The sequence below is a fragment of the Salvelinus sp. IW2-2015 genome, linkage group LG14, assembly GCF_002910315.2.
Source record: "Salvelinus sp. IW2-2015 linkage group LG14, ASM291031v2, whole genome shotgun sequence".
Taxonomy (NCBI): Eukaryota; Metazoa; Chordata; class Actinopteri; order Salmoniformes; family Salmonidae; genus Salvelinus; species Salvelinus sp. IW2-2015.
Genome location: NC_036854.1, coordinates 51,953,408 through 51,973,752, shown reverse-complemented (window position 1 = coordinate 51,973,752; position 20,345 = coordinate 51,953,408). Strand labels below are relative to the sequence as shown.

At 42.5% G+C, this 20,345-nt stretch overlaps 1 protein-coding gene across 1 annotated transcript in view; it reads left to right on the top strand.

Moving 5' to 3' along the window:
* Positions 1 to 20,345, top strand: part of LOC111972537 (progressive ankylosis protein homolog) — a 33,362-nt gene that overhangs the window by 8,028 nt on the left and 4,989 nt on the right. The window contains exons 2-8 of the mRNA XM_023999543.2: positions 2,661 to 2,877; positions 3,151 to 3,269; positions 5,119 to 5,202; positions 5,392 to 5,562; positions 10,344 to 10,478; positions 17,637 to 17,729; positions 17,876 to 17,968. Of these exons, the coding sequence (XP_023855311.1) occupies positions 2,661 to 2,877; positions 3,151 to 3,269; positions 5,119 to 5,202; positions 5,392 to 5,562; positions 10,344 to 10,478; positions 17,637 to 17,729; positions 17,876 to 17,968 (912 nt within the window). The remainder of the gene's footprint in view (positions 1 to 2,660; positions 2,878 to 3,150; positions 3,270 to 5,118; positions 5,203 to 5,391; positions 5,563 to 10,343; positions 10,479 to 17,636; positions 17,730 to 17,875; positions 17,969 to 20,345) is intronic.

Sequence of the window (20,345 nt, the reverse complement as noted above, 5' to 3'; positions counted from 1 at the left end):
ACTATGAAATAAAATAACACACATGGAATCATGTAGTAACCAAAAAACTGTTAAATAAATCAAAATATATTTTCTATTTGAGAATCTTCAAAGTAGCCACCTTTTGCCTTGATGACAGCTTTGCACACTCTTGTCATTTTAGAGTCCTTTTACTGTCCCCAGGACAAGGTGCACTTGTATAATGATCATGCTTAATCAGCTTCTTGATATGCCACACCTGTCAGGTTTATGGGTTATCTTGGCCAAGGAGAAATGCTCACTAACAGGGATGTTAACAATTTGTGCAGAAATCTTCAGAGGAATAAGCTTTTTGTGCATATGAAACATTTCAGTGATCTTTTATTTCAGCTCATGAAACATGGGACCAACACTTTACATGTTTAGTTTTATATTTTTGTTCAGGGTAGGACAGTAAAAAATGTTTTGGTGAGACCTGTGGTACACTGTCTAAAATACCATGGGATTCAACCAACCAGCATTCAGGTTACAAATCACCCAGTTTATAATTAAACAATAAGGCTTGAGTGCGTGTGGTATATGGCCGATATACCACGGCTAAGGGCTGTTCTTATACTAGACCCAATGCGGAGTGCCTGGACATAGCCCTTAGCCGTGGTATATTGGCCATATACCACAAACCCCCGAGGTGCCTTATTGCTTTTATAAACTGGTTAACAATGTAATTGGAGCAGTAAAAATACATGTTTTGCCATACCCGCTGTATTTGGTTTGATATTCCACAGATGTCAGCCAATCAGCATTAAGGGCTTGAACCACCCAGTTTCTAATTGTAAATAAATCCCATTTGCGCATTTGCATAACTGACCAATCCAACAGGAGAGTTTGAGTGATAACTCGGACAGAGGATCTCAATCTTTGCAAGAAACACTTGGACGAACTTCAAAAAACCGAATGTTCGGCTATTTTCTGGCAATTGTGCCTTTTATTATGTGGCAGATGTTAAAACTACAAATGTTATAAATGGCTCATTTGCTAGATTGACTTGTTATTTCAATAGGCATAGGCTACTGACTAAAATCTGGGTTTATAATTGCAATTCAACTTTGCCATGGTTTGCTGAGCAAGATGCAGGTATTCTTATATCCCAACATCTAATTTCAGGGAAAAGTCCACAATGAAACGGACATTAAATTTGGAGAATGATACATTTATGATAGAGCTGTGACCATGATCAGAATTGAGAACTTTGAATTGAATTAACTAAACATGGCCATTTAATAATTACATAATACCACATGGCTATAACAACAAACTGAACTTATAGGGTATTAAATCTGTTTGCTAGCTCCAGCCAGGTAGGCAACACAGGTGACACATTGATTTGCATTGACTCCAGTGATATCTCCATTTCGACATATTTATTGTATCAAATGGTAGGCTACAGTAGCCTGCAATGGCATTGAAATTAACAGCCTACTTGATTCCCAACAGATGCAAATGTATCATTCTTTACATTTTAATGTCTGTTTCATTGTGGACTTTTTCCCCATAACAGAAGCACACGAGGGAGTTCCATAACTTCCATTTCAAATTTCCACTCGCTTGTTTCATGAGGTTTCCCAAAAGAAAAGTCAACATTTGAATGAAGTTTCCTTTAAACCACCTCAGAGTGAATTTGTCTAAAGCACTCTAGTGCACCTAAAGTCGTTTTCCACTGCTTTGTCGCCATTACAGTGCTGAAATAGCAGCTGCATCTTCTGATTTACATGGACAAGGTGGACCTGATCAGTAATCCTAGATCAGCAATGCTACTCTGAGACACTTTGTGAATACAGTCCTAGATCTTCCCTAAATGTTAGTTATGTGAGTGAGTACGTGTCTGCCAGGGGAAGAGGGCCGGGAGAGGAGTGTACTGAAGGTGTGTGTGATGGCCTGGCCAGTCATTTGTGGTTAGTCTCTGTAGCCTCAGGCCTTTGGCTCTTAATCTGAATCTCTCACCCAGCTCGCTACCTCTTCATTGTCACTGTTGAATGTCCTTCTCCGATCCCTCAACTCTTCTCCTTTCCTCAGCCCATGCCACGACAGACAATGGCGACACCAGTAGCCTCAGCACCACTCATTCTGAAAGGACACATTCTTCAGAAATGATATACGATGCTCAGATTACCAATGGTTAACTAGGGAGCTAGGATATATCAGGTAGCTAACCATTTACAGTCACAGCAGTTCATTAATAGGTCAATAAGCACTAACATAGTCACAACAATATTATAATCTTAAATCTCAAATAGAAATGGAGAAATGCCACTGTCTTGGCGTTAACAGAGGCATTAATATGTGGGAAAATATCCAGGCGGCATCACATCCGGCCGTGGTTGGGAGTCACATAGGGAGGCGAACAATTGGCCCAGCGTCGTCCGGGTTTGGCCGGGTTAGGCCGTCATTGTTAATACGAATTTGTTCTTAACTGACTTGCCTAGTTAAATAAAAAAAGATCTCTTAATAGATGCATTGACAGTTTATCCTGAGTTTAACTCAATTGGCCGAAGTTACCTCGCTAACTCCTCAATCCTGATTTGTACTATAACCCTCAGGCTAGTGCGTACTGGTATGAATGATGGTTGTATGATGCTGAACCTTGGGGCTAATGCGTTCTCACTCTTTCCCATCCATTCCCTTGGCCTTGTGGTCCTTGGCAGGCTCTAAACCGGGGTTTAGCGGGCTTTAAAGAGGATGCGGTTGAGATGCTCGCCAGCTACGGGCTGGCCTATTCGCTAATGAAGTTCTTTACTGGGCCCATGAGTGACTTCAAGAACGTGGGCCTGGTGTTTGTCAACAGCAAGAGGGACCGGGGCAAGGCTGTGCTGTGCATGGTGGTAGCAGGCACTATGGCATTCATCATTCATGTTCTCATAGGTGAGGATTAAACATGGTTGTTTTGTCCCAAACCATGACATTTAATAGTAACTAACTACTAGTATTTATTCTTATTTATTCCAAGTGATTATTTTAAATCCAGTGATATATCAGTTGTAAACTGCTTTAAGTTCAGCTTTTTCAGTTTTCTTCTTTTTTTTTTTAAATTAAGAGGCCAACCCACGAGCGTTTTATCATCTCAAAAGTTTCAAAACGAGTTAGTGGTGTCATCTCCTCAGTCCTTATAGTATTCTTCTTCTCTCCCCTCTCTAGCCCAGACAGACCTAGGCTACTACATTATCAATAAGCTGCATCATGTGGATGACTCCGTGGCCAACAAGACCAGGAGGGCTTTCCTCTACCTGGCAACTTTCCCACTGCTGGACGCCATGGTGAGTACTGAGTAGAGTATACGGCTTGATTCAAGGCTGCGTCCCAAATGGCACCCTATTCACTATATACAGTGTATTAGTTAAGTATTCAGACCCCTTTCCCTTTTTCCACATTTTGTTACGTTACAGCCATATTCTAAAATTGATTAAATAAATATTTTTCCTCAATCTACACACAATATCCCATAATGACAAAAAAAAACATGTAATACATTATTTACAGAAGTATTCAGACCCTTTGCTATGAGACTCGAAATTGAGCTTGGGTGCATCCTGTTTCCATTGATTGGACATGATTTGGAAAGGCACACACCTGTCTATATACGGTCGCACAGTTGACAGTGGATGCCAAAGCAAAAACTAAGCCATGAGGTCAAAGGAATTGTCTGTAGAGCTCCGAGACAGGATTGTGTTGAGGCACAGATCTGGAGAAGGGTACCGAAAAATGTCTGCAGCATTGAAGGTTCCCAAGAACAGTGGCCTCATCATTCTTAAATGGAAGAAGTTTGGAACCACAAACTCTTCCTAGAGCTGGTCGCCTGGCCAAACTGAGCAATCAGGGAGAAGGGCCTTGGTCAGGGAGGTGACCCGATGGTCACTCGGACATAGCTCTAGAGTTCCTCTGTGGAGATGGGAGAACCTTCCAGAAGGACAACCATCTCTGCAGCACTCCACCAATCAGGCCTTTATGGTAGTGTGGCCAGACGGAAGCCACGCCTCAGTAAAAAGCACATGACAGCCCACTTGGCGTTTTCCAAAAGGCACCTAAAGGACTCTCAGACCATGAGAAACAAGATTCTCTGGTCTGATGAAACCAGGATTGAACTCTTTGTCCTGAATGCCAAGTGTCACACCTGGAGGAAACCTGGCACCATCCCTACGGTGAGGCATGGTGGTGGCAGCATCATGCTGTGGGGATGATTTTTAGTGGCAGGGACTGGGAGACTAGTCAGGATCAAGGGACAGATGAACGGAGAAAAGTACAGAGATCCTTGATGAAAACCTGCTCAGGGCCTCAGACTAGGGTGAAGGTTCACCATCCGACAGGACAACAACGCTAAGCACACAGCCCAGACAATGCAGGAGTGGCTTCGGGACAAGTCTCAATGTCCTTGAGTGGCCCAGCCAGAGCCCGGACTTGTACCCAATCGAACGTCTCTGGTGGGACCTGAAAGTAGCTGTGCAGCGACGTTCCCCATCCAACCTGACAGAGCTTGAGAGGATCTGCAGAGAAGAATGGGAGGAACTCCCCAAATACAGGTGTGCCAAGCTTGTAGTTTCATTACCAAGAAGACTCGAGGCTGTAATCTCTGCCAAAGGTCCTTCTACAAAGTACTGAGTAAAGGGTCTGAATACTTAAGTAAATGTGAGATTTGCTATTTTTGCTTTGTCATTATGGGGGTATTGTGTGTAGATTTGAGTGGGGAAAATACAATTTAATCCATTTTAGAATAAGGTTGAAAATGTGGAAAAAGTGAAGGGGTCTGAATACTTTCCAAATGCACTGTAGTGCACTACTTTGAACCAGATCCCTATGGGCCATGTTCAAAAGTAGTGCATTATGTAGGGAATAGGGTGCCATTTAGGAAGCAGCCTGGCTCTCATGAACCAAAGCATGGCTAATCATGGCAGAAAGAAGCTTAAAAACACAAATGTATGTATAATTGCATTGACATCATGCTGATCTTAAAACGTACACACTCTTGTCCCTGTATTTCAACTACCGCATATTGACACATTTCAATGTGAGCTTTTGGGTTGCTTTTATTTTTTACAGAAAATAACTTGGTGTGCAAAAATTATTGGGTGGAGAAGCAACTATTGTCTCCTTAATTTTTTTTTTTTTTAGTGTTGGATACATGCTGGAATCCTCCTCAAGCACAAATACAGTGTCATTGTAGGCTCTGCCTCCATCTCTGATGTCATCACCCAGGTACTCAACAGATTGCTTCCTTGTTGTTCACTAATTCCCAATACAGTGAAGATGGGTCCTTGTAGCCAAAACAAAAATGCAATTACCCTCAAAAGTGGACTTGGCAGTATGCCCTGCTCTGATGGGTTGTGAGTGTGATGTGGTCCTAAGGGAGTGTTTCTGACTGTGGCCCCCCCCTCTCTGTGGCAGATTGTGTTTGTGTCCGTCCTGCTGCGTAGTAACCTGCCGTGTGTGGAGCCCCTTCTCATCCCCATCCTCGCCCTGTACATGGGAGCCCTGATGCGCTTCGTCATCTTGGGCCTGGGCTACTACTACAACATTCACGACAACATCCCAGACTCCAGTGGAGTTGACGTGGGGGTACGCTGTTTCCTTCTTCACCCAGCTGAGACCTTTTTAAGAGTTCAACGTGTTGTTTATTTAACACTAGAACCGCTGGGCCTTTCAGGCGATAAGTATCCGCTGCAGCAGGGGTTCCCAAACTGGGTCGCAGCCGAGACGTTTGTGGTGCATTGCATGAAAATACATTTGAGGGAATGGGAAAGAAATGCTTTCAGTGTAAACTTAACGACTAAAACAAAATAGAATGTTTGTAGAAAAAATACTGCACCTGTATATTTTTTAATAATAGCCTATAATCTTTTAGAGCCTATAATGAGCTAAATAAAAGCTAGACAATCAGGGGTCCAATTGATTTTGCTATGTTTGAGCATAAGAACACCACATTTTCCATGTCAAAATGCGTAGAATTGCAGGAAATTAGCTGGTGGCCGTGGCTCAGTCTTCGTCAGAAAATCTTAGACCCTCTTGGCCGCAGAGACAAAATGTTTTAAAGCTTAATTCCCTGCAATTGTACATATTTTGCCATGGGGCGGAGAGACATTTTTTAAATTTTTTTTATGTAAAGCTAGTTTCCTATAATTCTACACATTGTCATGGGACTGAGAAAAAATTGTGGTTTAAAAGCTAATTTTCTGCAATTCTACATACTTTACCATGGTTTATGCCGTGTTCTTAAGCCATCTGAGTGACTCAAACATTATACCATAATCAATTGGGGCCCCATGCCGTGAAATGTTTTTAATTTCAGATTCACCCTCACTGTCTAGTTTTTGTTTTATATACAGCTCCATTATCTTTTCTACATACTTTATCTGTTTTTTTACTGAAAACGTTTAAAATAAGTTGGGGAAAAATTGAGTGGCGGCAATGATTTAGGCCAGGGGTGTCAAACACATTCCATGGAGGACCTAGTGTTTGTCCTTTCAATTAAGCCATAAACAAACCAGGTGTGGGTTCCTTACTAACTAGTGACCTTAATTCATCCAAATACAAGGGAGGAGAGAACCTGCAGCCTCTCGACCTTCTGTGGTTTAGGGGAAAGACTGCATCAATATTCTAACAGTCAAAAAATTAAATTCCATATGCTATCAGAAGAATAATCATCGGTGTGTTTATGAAGGTCTTGGGTAACATTAGTATACGAAAAAAACCTATTTCAAATAACATAATAGCATTTCATTAGTTTGTTACTGTAGGTTATATGTGGAAACCATTAAAACCACCACAGCAATTTAGTTTTGGCAGGTCTTGAACATTATGGAAATAAGAAAATGTATTTCAAAAGAACAGAATAGCATATTTTAAGTTGTATTACGTTAGTACTTTACTTAGTAGCCTGAGCAATGATCCCACGAGTGCTCATGTGCTGAATGCATATACAGCGTGGGTATTCTTGGGAAAAGTGATATTTTAAAATTGAGCTCACCTCATGAATTTCTAGTTATTTGACAAAGGTCAGTGTCTTAGAAACTGCAGAATCTGCTGTTTTCTGATACTATATAGAAATCAACATGTCTTACCTACATGTGACTCTGGAGGTGGATTTGAAAAAGTGGTGACCCTTTCCCTGCTTTTGTCAATGACGAGCTGCACCTATCTCTTCATGTACATTTGGACAATTAAGTGATAATACCTGAGAAGCTAGTGTTGGAGGATATATTGGCACGGATGTTTTTCGTGTCAATATCCTCTAAACACCAGCTTCAAGGGCTTTATTACTTTTAATAATATGGACGTGAGTCAGTCATTTGTTCTAAATGTTCCGTTGCCATGGTGGTTGGCAATGTTTTTATCCCTTGCTTGCTAAGCTAGGCAATTTTGGCTTACACAATCATGTCAAATAGTGCAACAAGAATAACAGCAAGTAGCTGCATTTGCATTTGTTTAAGCTGTTTTCTAGTGTTTTTTGGGGGGGAGATGCATCCATAACAATGAGCTAATGATGTGTGATTTTTGCCTGGCGTAGAACATTTGTTCTCACGCCAGGCCACTGTTTAGAAGAGCTAGCCATCTACACTGCTAACACAATCACTTCAAACTGAAGCTGAAAACATTTTGTGTTTTTCTATTGACATTTATTTGTATATATCCAAATTATGTTGATTCGTGATTACAACTAGCTGACAAAAGCTGCCTGTCTGTCTCGTCCCGACTCCCGACACGTTCATTAGCATAGGACAGCTGGAGATCGAATTTCAATATTGAAACAATGTTGCAAATGTAGGAGAGACAGACGGCAAGGTCATTACAAATCTCTGCTGTTGAAAACCTAAATGCTAGTCTCAAAGAAATGGGACATAATGTCTAGTTGCTTTTTAAAGTGTATATCTAGAATATAAATTGCCTGGCTGAGCTGAGACTGGATTGCGCAGTCAGATGAAACGGTAAATAAGCATTTCAACGTGATAGATTTAGCCGGTTGTAACTTGTGGAATAGACACCGTCTGAATGCGGTTTTAACCAATCAATATCCAGGATTAAACCCACCTGTTGTATAATTTAAGCAATAAGGCACGAGGGGGTGTGGTATATGGCCAGTATACCACTCCTAAGGGCTGTTCTTAGGCATCGCGGTGTACCTGAACATAGCCCTATACTGAAAACCCCCAAGGTGCCTTATTGCTATTATAAACTGGTTATCAACGTAATTAGAGCAATAAAAATAAATGTTTTGTCATACCCGTGGTATACGGTCTGGTTTACCACAGCTGTCAGCCAATCAGTATTCAAGGCTCTAACCACCCAGTTTATAATTGATAATATTGTCACCCGTCAGACCTTTTGGGTTACTACATGATTCCATGTGTTATTTCATAGTTTTGATGTATTCACTATTATTCTATATTGTAGAAAATAAAGAAAAACACTCGAATGAGTACAGTGAGGGAAAAAAGTATTTGATCCTCTGCTGATTTTGTACGTTTGCCCACTGACAAAGAAATGATCCGTCTATAATTTGAACAGTGAGAGACAGAATAACAACAACAAAAATCCAGAAAAACGCATGTCAAAAATGTTATAAATTTATTTGCATTTTAATGAGGGGAAATAAGTATTTGACCCCCCTCTCAATCAGAAAGATTTCTGGCTCCCAGGTGTCTTTTATACTGTTAACGAGCTGAGATTAGGAGCACACTCTTAAAAGGAGTGCTCCTAATCCCAGTTTGTTACCTGTATAAAAGACACCTGTCCACAGAAGCAATCAATCAATCAGATTCCAAACTCTCCACCATGGCCAAGACCAAAGAGCTCTCCAAGGATGTCAGGGACAAGATTGTAGACCTACACAAGGCTGGAATGGGCTACAAGACCATCGCCAAGCAAATGGAAGAAACGCAAAAGAACTATCAATCTCCCTCGGCCTGGGGCTCCATACAAGATCTCACCTCGTGGAGTTGCAATGATCATGGGAACGGTGAGGAATCAGCCCAGAACTACACAGGAGGATCTTGTCAATGATCTCAAGGCAGCTGGGACCGTAGTCACCAAGAAAACAATTGGTAAAACACTACGCCGCGAAGGACTGAAATCCTGCAGCGCCCGCAAGGTCCCCCTGCTCAAGAAAGCATATATACATGTCCGTCTGAAGTTTGCCAATGAACATCTGAATGATTCAGAGGACAACTGGGTGAACGTGTTGTGGTCAGATGAGACCAAAATGGAGCTCTTTGGCATCAACTCAACTCACCGTGTTCGGAGGAGGAGGAATGCTGCCTATGACCCCAAGAACACCATCCCCACCGTCAAACATGGAGGTGGAAACATTATGCTTTGGGGGTGTTTTTCTGCTAAGGGGACAGGACAACTTCACCGCATCAAAGGGACGATGGACCGGGCCATGTACCGTCAAATCTTGGGTGAGAACCTCCTTCCCTCAGCCAGGGCATTGAAAATGGGTCGTGGATGGGTATTCCAGCATGACAATGACCRAAAACACACGGCCAAGMCAACAAAGGAGTGGCTCAAGAAGAAGCACATTAAGGTCCTGGAGTGGCCTAGCCAGTCTCCAGACCTTAATCCCATAGAAAATCTGTGGAGGGAGCTGAAGGTTCGAGTTGCCAAACGTCAGCCTCGAAACCTTAATGAKTTGYAGAAGATCTGCAAAGAGGAGTGGGACAAAATCCCTCCTGAGATGTGTGCAAACCTGGTGGCCAACTACAAGAAATGTCTGACCTCTGTGATTGCCAACAAGGGTTTTGCCACCAAGTACTAAGTCATGTTCTGCGGAGGGGTCAAATACTTATTTCCCTCATTTAAAATGCAAATCTATTTAAAAAATTTGTGGTTTTCTGGATTTTTTTTTGTTATTCTGTCTCTACTGTTCAAATAAACCTACCATTAAAGTTATAGACTGATCATTTCTTTGTCAGTGGGCAAACGTACAAAATCAGCAGGGGATCAAATACTTTTTTCCCTCACTGTAGGTGTGTCCAAACTTTTGACTGGTACTATATATGTAGGAAAAGTCAGGTAAGGAGCAGGATGTTTTTTTGGGTGGCTTATTTAAAATTAAAATTAAATAAAAAAGTACATTTACAAAATCAAACATCGGTTGCCGTTGTCCTATGGCGGTTCTCTTGTTAATCTTGGTCTTCTAAAAGTGGCTTTAATGCAGTTGCCGACTACCTAGATAGTAGCCCATGTCCCAGAATTAACCAGGACAATTAGGTCAATGGCCTCTATTTTATCTCGTAATCAATACTACTGCTCTCACGTATGGCAAGGAGCTACAGCTACAACTCTAAGGCACCCAGATCGAACATATCCTTGTTTTCCCCTATCATTTTGCTTCTTTGCAGGGAGATGTCACCATCGGGAAGATGTTGAGTTTCTGGTGGCCTCTGGCCCTCATCCTGGCTACCCAGCGGATCAGCAGGCCCATCGTCAACCTCTTTGTGTCCCGGGACCTCCATGGCAGCAGCGCAGCTACTGAGGTGAGTTTGAAGCCTACCTAGTCCACTCCCCAATAATATACTACAAATCAAGCTAGATCTACTCAGAGTTTTCTAAAGCTAACCAGCTTCAGTTAGCTTCGCATTCCAGCTCAGGCTTTATCTGTACAACGACAGTGGATATTGCTTGTCTGCCTGATGCTAACTCTAGCAGGCCTGTAACTGCGTGTGCATGTCGCACGTGGCTAGTCGAACACTGAACTCTTCATTGAGACGATGCATGAAAAATGGGCAAGTCAATGCCACTTTTTCATTTGTGCCAAAATCAAAATGAAGGAGAAGTTAGCCAGAGGCACTTGTCCAGGTCCTCCATACCAGGCGGTGTCAGAGGAAGGCCCCAACAATTGTCAGACTCCAGCTACCCGAGCCATAGACTGTTCAAATTGGATTTGACGCATGATTTGTAAACAACAGGTGTAGACTAATCGTGAAATGCTTACTTATGGGCCCTTCCCAACAATGCAGAGAGGGAGAACATTTTGAAATAATAAAAAAAAGTTAACGATAATTTGGCTATATACAAGGGCTACCAGTACCGGCTCGATGTGCATGGGTACGAGGTAATTAAGGTAGCTATTTTTGTATATATAGTGTATGTGGACACCCCTTCAAATTAGTGGATTCGGCTATTTCAGCCACACCCGTTGCCGACAGGTGTATAACATTTAGCACACACCCATGCAATCTCCATAGACAAATATTGGCAGTAGAATGGACTTACAGAAGAGCTCAGTGACTTTCAATGTGGCACTGTCATAGGATGCCACCTTTCCAACAAGTCAGTTCGTCAAATGTCTGCCCCGCTAGAGCTACCCCGGTCAACTGTAAGTGCTGTTATTGTGAAGTGGAAACGTCTAGGAGCAACAACGGCTCAGCTGCGAAATGGTAAGCCCAACAAGCTCACAGAACGGGACCGCCGATTGCTGTAGCACGTAAAAATCGCCTGTCCTCGGTTGCAACACTCACTACCGAGTTCCAAACTGCCTCTGGAAGCAAAGTCAGCACAATAACTGTTTGTCGGGAGCTTCATGAAATGGGTTTCCATGGCCGAGCAGCCACACACAAGCGTAAGTTCCCTGTGCTATGCCAAGCGTCGGCTGGAGTGGTGTAAAGCTCGCCGCCATTGGACTCTGGAGCAGTGGAAACACATTCTCTGGAGTGATGAATCACACTTCTCCATCTGGCAGTCCGATGCACAAATTTGGGTTTTGCGGATGCCAGGAGAACTCTACATGCCCCAATGCATAGTACCAACTGTAAAGTTTGGTGGAGGAGGAATAATGGTCTGGGGCTGTTATTCATGGTTCGGGCTAGGCCCCTTTGTACCAGTGACGTGAAGTCTTAATGCTACAGCATACAATGACATTCTAGATTCACTGCTTCCAAAGTTGTGGCAACAGTTTGGGGGAGGCCCTTTCCTGTTTCAGCAGGACAATGCCCCGTGCACAAAGTGAGGTCCATACAGAAATGGTTTGTAGCGATCGGTGTAGAAGAACTTGACTGGGCTGCACAGAGCCCTGACCTCAACCCCATTTGAACACCTTTGGGATGAATTGGAACGCAGACTGTGAGCCAGGCCTAATTGCCCAACATCAGTGCCCGACCTCACTAATGCTCGTGGTTGAATGAAAGCAGGTCCTTGCAGCAATGTTCCAACATCTAGTGGAAAGCCTTCCCAGAAGAGTGGAGCTGTTATAGCAGCAAAGGGGGGACCAACTCCATATTAATGCCCATGATTTTGGAATGAGATGTTAGACAAGCAGGTGTCCACATACTTTTGGTCATGTAGTGTATGTACATATAACTAGGAATAAAGTGATTGCTTAATAAACAGTAGCAGCAGCATATGTGATGCATCAAAAGGGTGAATGCAGATAGTCTGGGTAGCTATTTGGTTAACTATTTAACTATTTAGCAGTCTTATGGCTTGGGGGTAGATGCTGTTCAGGTTCCTGTTGGTTCCGAACATGGTACATTAGTACCGCTTGCCGTGCGGTAGCAGAGAGAACAGTATAAGACTTGGGTGGCTGGGGTCTTTGACAAATTTTAGGGCCTTCCTCTGACACTGCCTTCTATAGAGGTCCTGGAGGGCAAGGAGCTCGGCCCCAGTGATGTACTGGGCCGTACGCACTACCCTCTGTAGAGCCTTGCGGTCGGATGCCAAGCAATTTGCCATACCAAGCGGTGATGCAGCCAGTCAAGATGCTCTCAACGGTAGAGCTATAGAACTTCTTGGGGGTCAAAGGGCCCATGCCAAATCTTTTCAGCCTCCTGACGGGGAAGAGGCGTTCACGTGCCCTCTTCATGATTGTTTTGGTATGTGTGAACCATGATAGATCCTTAGTGATGTGGACACAGAGGAACTTGAAGCTCTCCACCCACTCCACTACAGCCTGTTGATGTGAATGGGGGCATGCTCAGCCCTTCGTTTCCTGTAGTCCACGATCAGCTCATTTTTCTTGCTGACGTTGAAGTCGAGAGGCTGTTCTCTCTGCTACCGCATGGCAAGTGGTACCAGTGCACCAAATCTGGAACTAATAGGAACCTGAACGGCTTCTACCCCGAAGCATTAAGACTTCTAAACAAGACAGCTAAATAGTAATGAATGGCTAGCTGGGCTACATGCATTGACCCTTTAATTGATTTGTATTAACTCTCTTGCTCTGACTCTACACACATACTTACACCCAAACACACACATACAGTACACTGACACACACATGCATACTGATGCCACACACACACACACTTTCACACTCACGACATGCTCTACTGCTCACAAGCTGCTGTTACAGCGGTCTATTATATCATGTTGCCTAGTTACTTTACCCCTACCCTTGACTTATTCCACAATTTTTTGTTAAAACCTGAATATTTTTTATCACCCAATACCCCATAATGACAAAGTGAAAATATGTTTTTAGACATTTTTGCAATTTAGTATTCACACCCCTGAGTCAATACATGTTAGAATCACCTTTTGGCAGCAATTACAACTGTGAGTGTTTCTGGGTAAGTCTTTAAGAGCTTTGCACATTATTATTTAAAATAAGTTGGTTGTTGATCAAATCCAGTGTATATTTGGCCTTCTGTTTTAGGCTGTCCTGCTGAAAGGAACCGTTGTCTCCCAGAAAGCAGACACAACCAGGTTTTCCTTTAGGATTTTGCCTGTGAATACTTTAAGGCACTCTATGTACAGTGCCTTCGGAAAGTATTCAGACCCCTTGACTTTTAACACATTTTGTTACGTTACAGCCTTATTCTAAAATGTTTTTTAAAAATGTAAAAAATTCGGAGCAATCTACACACACTACCCTGTAATAACAAAGCGAAAGCAGCTTTTTTGAGTAGTTTTGCAAATTTATAAAATGTAAAAAACCTTTATTTAACAAGGCAAGTCAGTTACAATGACGGCCTACCAAAAGGTCTCCTGCGGGGACGGGGGCCTGGGATTAAAAATAAATATAGGACAAAACACACATCACAACAAGAGAGACAACACTGCATAAAGTGAGGCCTAAGACAACAACATAGCAAGGCAGCAACACATGACAACACAGCATGGTAGCAACACAACATGGTAGCAGCACAAAACATGGTACAAACATTATTGGGCACAGACAACAGCACAGAGGGCAAGAAGTTAGAAACAACAATACATCACACAAAGCAGCCACAACTGTCAGTAAGAGTGTCCATGATTGAGTCTTTGAATGAAGAGATTGAGATAAAACTGTCCAGTTTGAGTGTTTGTTGCAGCTCCTTCGTCGCTAGCTGCAGCGAACTGAAAAGAGGAGCGACCCAGGGATGTCTGTGCTTTATGGAACCTTTAACAGAATGTGACTGGCAGAACGGGTGTTGTATGGGGAGAATGAGAGCTGCAGTAGATATATCAGATAGGGGGGAGTGAGGCCTAAGAGGGTTTTATAAATAAGCATCAACCAGTGGGTCTTGCAACGGGTTTACAGAGAAGCATAGAGTGCAATGATGTGTCCTATAGGGAGCATCGTGGAACAGCCAAGACTTCCTAGAGCTGGCCGCCCGGCCAAACTGAGCAATCGGGGGAGAAAGGCCTTCATCAGGGAGGTGACCAAGAACCCAATGGTCACTCTGACAGAGCTCTAGAGTTCCTCTGTGGAGATGGGAGAACCTTCCGAAAGGAAAACCATCTCTGCAGCACTCCACCAACCAGGCCTTTATGGTAGAGTGGCCAGACCTGAAGCCACTCCTCAGTAAAAAGGCACATGACAGCCCGCTTGGAGTTTGCCAAAAGGCACCTAAAGACTCTGACCATGAGAAACAAGATTATCTGGTCTGATCAAACCAGGATGGAAATCTTTGGCCTGAATGCCAAACGTCACGTCTGGAGGAAATCTGGCACCAAAATAGCTGTGCAGCGACGCTCCCCATTCAACCTGACAGAGCTTGAGAGGATCTGAAAAGAAGAATGGGAGAAACTTCCCAAATACAGGTGTGCCAAGCTTGTAGCGTCATACCCAAGAAGACTCGAGGCTGTAATTGCTGCAAAAGGTGCTTCAACAAAGAATTGAGTAAAGTGTCTGAATACTTATGTAAATGTTTTATTATCGGGTAGTCAGTTAGGAAAGCTAAGGCTAGCTTTTTCAAACAGAAATTTGCATCCTGTAGCACTAATTACAAAAAGTTTTGGGACCTGTCTCTTATACACATCTAGATGTGTATAAGAGACAGCTGTAGCACTAATTACAAAAAGTTTTGGGACACTGTAGTCCTTCGAAACAAGAGTACCTCCTCCCAGTTGCCCACTGCACTGTCACCACCGATAAATCTGCGATAAGCAATAATTTCAATAAGCTTTTTTCTACGGCTGGCCATGCTTTCCACCTGGCTACCCCTACCACGTCCAACAGCTCTGCACCCCCTGAAGAAACCTGCCCAAGCCCCCCCCCCCCCCATACACTTCTCCTTCACCCAAATCCAGACAGCTGATGTTCTGAAAGAGCTGCAAAATCTGGATCCCTACAGATCACCTGGGCTAGACAATCTGGACCCTCTCTAAAATTATCCGCCGAAATTGTTTCAACTCCTATTACTAGCTTGTTCAACCTCTTTCGTATCGTCTGAGATCCCCAAAGATTGGAAAGCTTCCACGGTCATCCCCCTCTTCAAAGGGGGAGACACTCAAGACCCAAACTGTTATAGACCTATATCCATCCTGCCCTGCCTTTCTAAAATCTTCAAAAGCCAAGTTAACAAACAGATCCCCGACTATTTCGAATCCCACTGTACCTTCTCCACTATGCAATCTGGTTTCCGAGCTGGTCATGGGTGCACGCACCTCAGCCACGCTCAAGGTCCTAACCTGTATCATAACTGCCATTGATAAAATACAGTACTGTGCAGCCGTATTCATCGACCTGGCCAAGGCTTTCGACTCTGTCAATCACCGCATTCTTATTGGCAGACTCAATAGCCTTGGTTTCTCAAATTACTGCCTCACCTGGTTCACCAACTACTTCTCAGAGTTCAATGTGTCAAATCGGAGGGCCTGTTGTCCGGACCTCTTGCAGTCTCTATGGGGGTGCCACAGGGTTAAATTCTCAGGCCGACTCTTTTCTCTGTAAATATCAATGATGTCGGTCTTGCTGCTGGTGATTCTCTGATCCACATCTACGCAGACGACACCATTCTGTATACATCTGGCCCTTCTTTGGACACTTAACAAACCTCCAAACGAGCTTTAATGCCATACAACACTCCTTCCGTGGCCACATTAAGCATCTCCAATCCAAAATGAAATCTAGAATCGGCTTCCTATTTCACAACAAAGCATCCTTTACTCATACCCTCGTAAAACTGACTATCCTACCGATCCTTGACTTCGGCAATGTAATTGACAAAATAGCCTCCAACACTCTACTCAGCAAATTGGATATAATCTATCACAGTGCCATCTGTTTTGTCACCAAAGCCCCATATACTACCTACCACTGCGACCTGTATGCTCTCGTTGGCTGGCCCTCACTTCATATCCGTCGCCAAACCCACTGGCTCCAGGTCATCTATAAGTCTCTGCTAGGTAAAGCCCCACCTTATCTCAGCTCACTGGTCACCATAGCAACACCCACCTGTAGCACGCGCTCCAGCAGGTATATTTCACTGGTGATCCCCAAAGCCAACACCTTTGGCCACCTTTCCTTCCAGTTCTCTGCTGCCAGTGACTGGAACGAATTGCAAAAATCACTGAGACTGGAGACTTATCTCCCTCTCTAACTTTAAGCATCAGCTGTCAGAGCAGCTCACAGATCACTGTACCTGTACACAGCTAATCTGTAAATAGCACACCCAACTACCTCATCCCCATATTATTACTTACCCTCTTGCTCTTTTGCACCCCAGTATCTCTACTTGCGCATCATCATCTGCACATCTATCACTTCAGTGTTAATGCTAAATTGTAATTACTTTGCCTCTATTGCTTTACCTCCCTAATCTTACTTAATTTACACACACTGTACATAGACTTTTTCTATTGCGTTATTGACTGTACGTTTGTTATCCCATGTGTAACTCTGTTGTTTTTGTCGCAATGCTTTGCTTTATAATGGCCAGGTCGCAGTTGTAAATGAGAACTAAATTGTTCTCAACTGGCCTACCTGGTTAAATAAAAAAAAGTATTGTATGTAGATTGAGGGGAATAAACAAAGCAATTTTAGAATGACTAACCTAACAACATTTGGAAAAAGTCATGGAGTCTGAATACTTTCTGAAAGCTACCTCAATTACCTCATACCTTTGCCAATTGACTCGGTACTGGTACTTCCTGTATATAGCCATGTTATTCTATGTGTATTTATTCCTTGTGTCACTTGCTATTTATTTTATCTTTAACTCTGCATATTTGGAAAAGGACCCGTAAGTAAGCATTTCACTGTTTATCTACACCTGTTGTTGACCAAGCATGTGACGAATAATATTTGATTTGATAGTTATGGGAAAATCCACATGTGATTACCAACTTAGCACATTCATAATTGTCTTTGTTGACAGGCTTTGGCTCACAGTTGTTTTAACAACTTTTCTACATTACTGTAAGCTGTTTAAAAAGGAAATGAAATATGAGTCCTAATGACTTCTCTGTCTCTCTCTTTGCTTGGCCAGGCTGTGGCTGTCCTCACTGCCACCTATCCTGTGGGTCACTTGCCGTACGGCTGGCTGACCGAACTGAGGGCCATCTATCCTGCTTTCGACAAGGTAAACCAAGACCTCATCCACAGTCTAAGAATAGCCTCTTGTTGCAGATCACAACATAGTAAATATCATCAGATTTAAATGAATACAGGTGACTTGTATTGGCGTCCTTTATTCCCCAATAATGATACTGTTCTCTTCTCCAACAGACCAATCCCAGCAATAAGCTTACTTCTGACACACCGGTTACAAAGACGCATATCAAAAAGTTTACAGCCTGTTGTTTGGCACTATCACTTACGGTAAGAAGGATCTATAGATGGAAGGATGTATGGATCTGTTTTTATTCCAATACTGTATTTTGATAAGTCACAGAATCCAATTATATTGGGAAGTATACCAACTCTACAGAAAAAAAAGAAGTCTGAGTATAGAATTCAGAGCCAAAACAGGTTGAGACTCAGCAAACCGAGCAAATCGTCCCTTAAGATTCCTGCACTGACAAATGCTTGGTATTTCTACCTCTGTCAATGCTTCTTACATAACATCCGGTGTCTTACTTATTAATTTCCTGAACTATAGCCTACTTTTTTGGTCCTAGCTGAAAACGATTGTGAGAGAAGGAGGAAGGCAAAGCTGGCACATCTGATAGATTAGCACATTGCCATGGATGGATGGATATACAGTACCAGTCAAAAGTTTGGGAACACCTACTCATTCCAGGGTGTTTCTTTATTTTTACTATTTTCTACATTGTAGAATAATAGTGAAGACATCAAAACTATGAAATAACACATATGGAATCATTTGAGATTCTTCAAAGTAGCCACACTTTGCCTCGTTGACATCTTTGAACTCTTGCCATTCTCTCAACCAGCTTAACGAGGTAGTCACCTGGAATGCATATCAATTAACAGGTGTGCATTAAGTTATTTTGTGTAATTTTTTCCCTTAATGCGTTTCAGCCAATCAGGTGTGTTGTGACAAGGTAGGATTGGTATACAGAAGATGGCGCTATTTGGTGAAAGACCACGTCCATATTATGGCAAGAACAGCTCGAATAAGCAAAGAGAAATGATAGTCCATTACTTTAAGACATGAAGGTCAGTCAATCCGGAAAATGGCAAGAACTTTGAAAGTTTCTTCAAGTGCAGTCGCAAAAAACATGAAGCGCTATGATTAAACTGGCTCTCATGAGGACCGCCACAGGAAAGGAAGACCCAGAGTTACCTCTGCTGCAGTGGATAAGTTCATTAGAGTTACCAGCCTCAGAAATTGCAGCCCAAATAAATGCTTCAGAGTTCAAGTAAGACACATCTCAACATCAACTGTTCAGAGGAGACTGCATGAATCAGGCCTTCATGGTGGAATTGCTGAAAAGAAACCACTACTAAAGGACACCAATATGTAGAAGAGACTTGCTTGGGCCAAGAAACACGAGCAATGGACATTAGACCGGTGTAAATGTGAGGGCCACCTACTGAGTTTAGTTATGCCCTGTCATAAACCGTCTGGTTTTTCACTTTTACATTTTTTAATTTACAATTTAAAAAGGACTGGAATTGGTGAAACTTGCAGTTCGAATAATAATCATAATAATTCAACTTCTATAGAGCTTTTCATTCAAAGCACAGAGCTGCCAACTCTCACGCATTGGCTGTGAGATGCATTTGGACCCTCTTCTCACTCCCTCACACCTCGTATGTCTCACACATTGAAAACTACTGCTTTTATTTTTCTAATTAGTCCATTTGTGTACTCTGCGTGTTAACTTTTCAACTATGCTCCAAAATCGTTTTGATATTGCAGCGTCTGCGCCTGCAATTTAACATGAGTGGTCTTATCTTGCCACAGAACTGTGAGCTGCGGCACATTTGAAGCATATGATTGGTATAGTTATGTAAGGGACCAAGGGGATTGGATGCACATTTTAAAGAGAGCAAGACGTTCTCTGAGTTAATAAAACTGTAACTAGAGCAGTACTGTAGCGCTACTTTATGTACAATGTTGTCAACAAAATTAGGTTGTCTTTATACCCGTCCCTACTGCAGAATGCAGCCTTTTGACAGCATGTACTGAAGGCAATTTAATGCCTACTTGCCTTAGTCCCCTCATTTGGTGATTGGCATTTAGGCTGTGACAAAGAAATGGCGGCAGGTGACCTGATTTTGTCAAACAGATTGTGAACCCAAAAGTGTGAGTTATGATTCTAGAGGGGGGGGGGCAGTACATTGAAAAATAATTTGGTTGGGGTGTAGGGGCATATTTATGTAAACTTGTCTTAAACATATTTTATCTCTTACTTTATTTAGTCTGATCAGTGGGACAATCAGTCTTAATGGGCTAAAATATAGGGTAATTACTGTGCTTGTCATTAAGAACACTACAGTTATTACCCACAATTATTTTATTATTCCACTTCTCAATTTTGCCAGTAATCACATATTTGAAATCTGATATGCCTTGTCTTAAATGAATTATATGAGATGGTAGGGGGACTCAACTCAAACGCATCCTATTTTGTCTATGTAGAGTAAGATGGCAAGGATCTTCAACTAGTAGATATTGGTATTCATTAGATTTGTCTTGAAGGTTGGGTGATTTTCAGAAATTAGCCCTGTTTTAAAGAGTTCACCCAAATTACAAAATACGAAATGTTTCTGTCCTTACCTTGAAAGC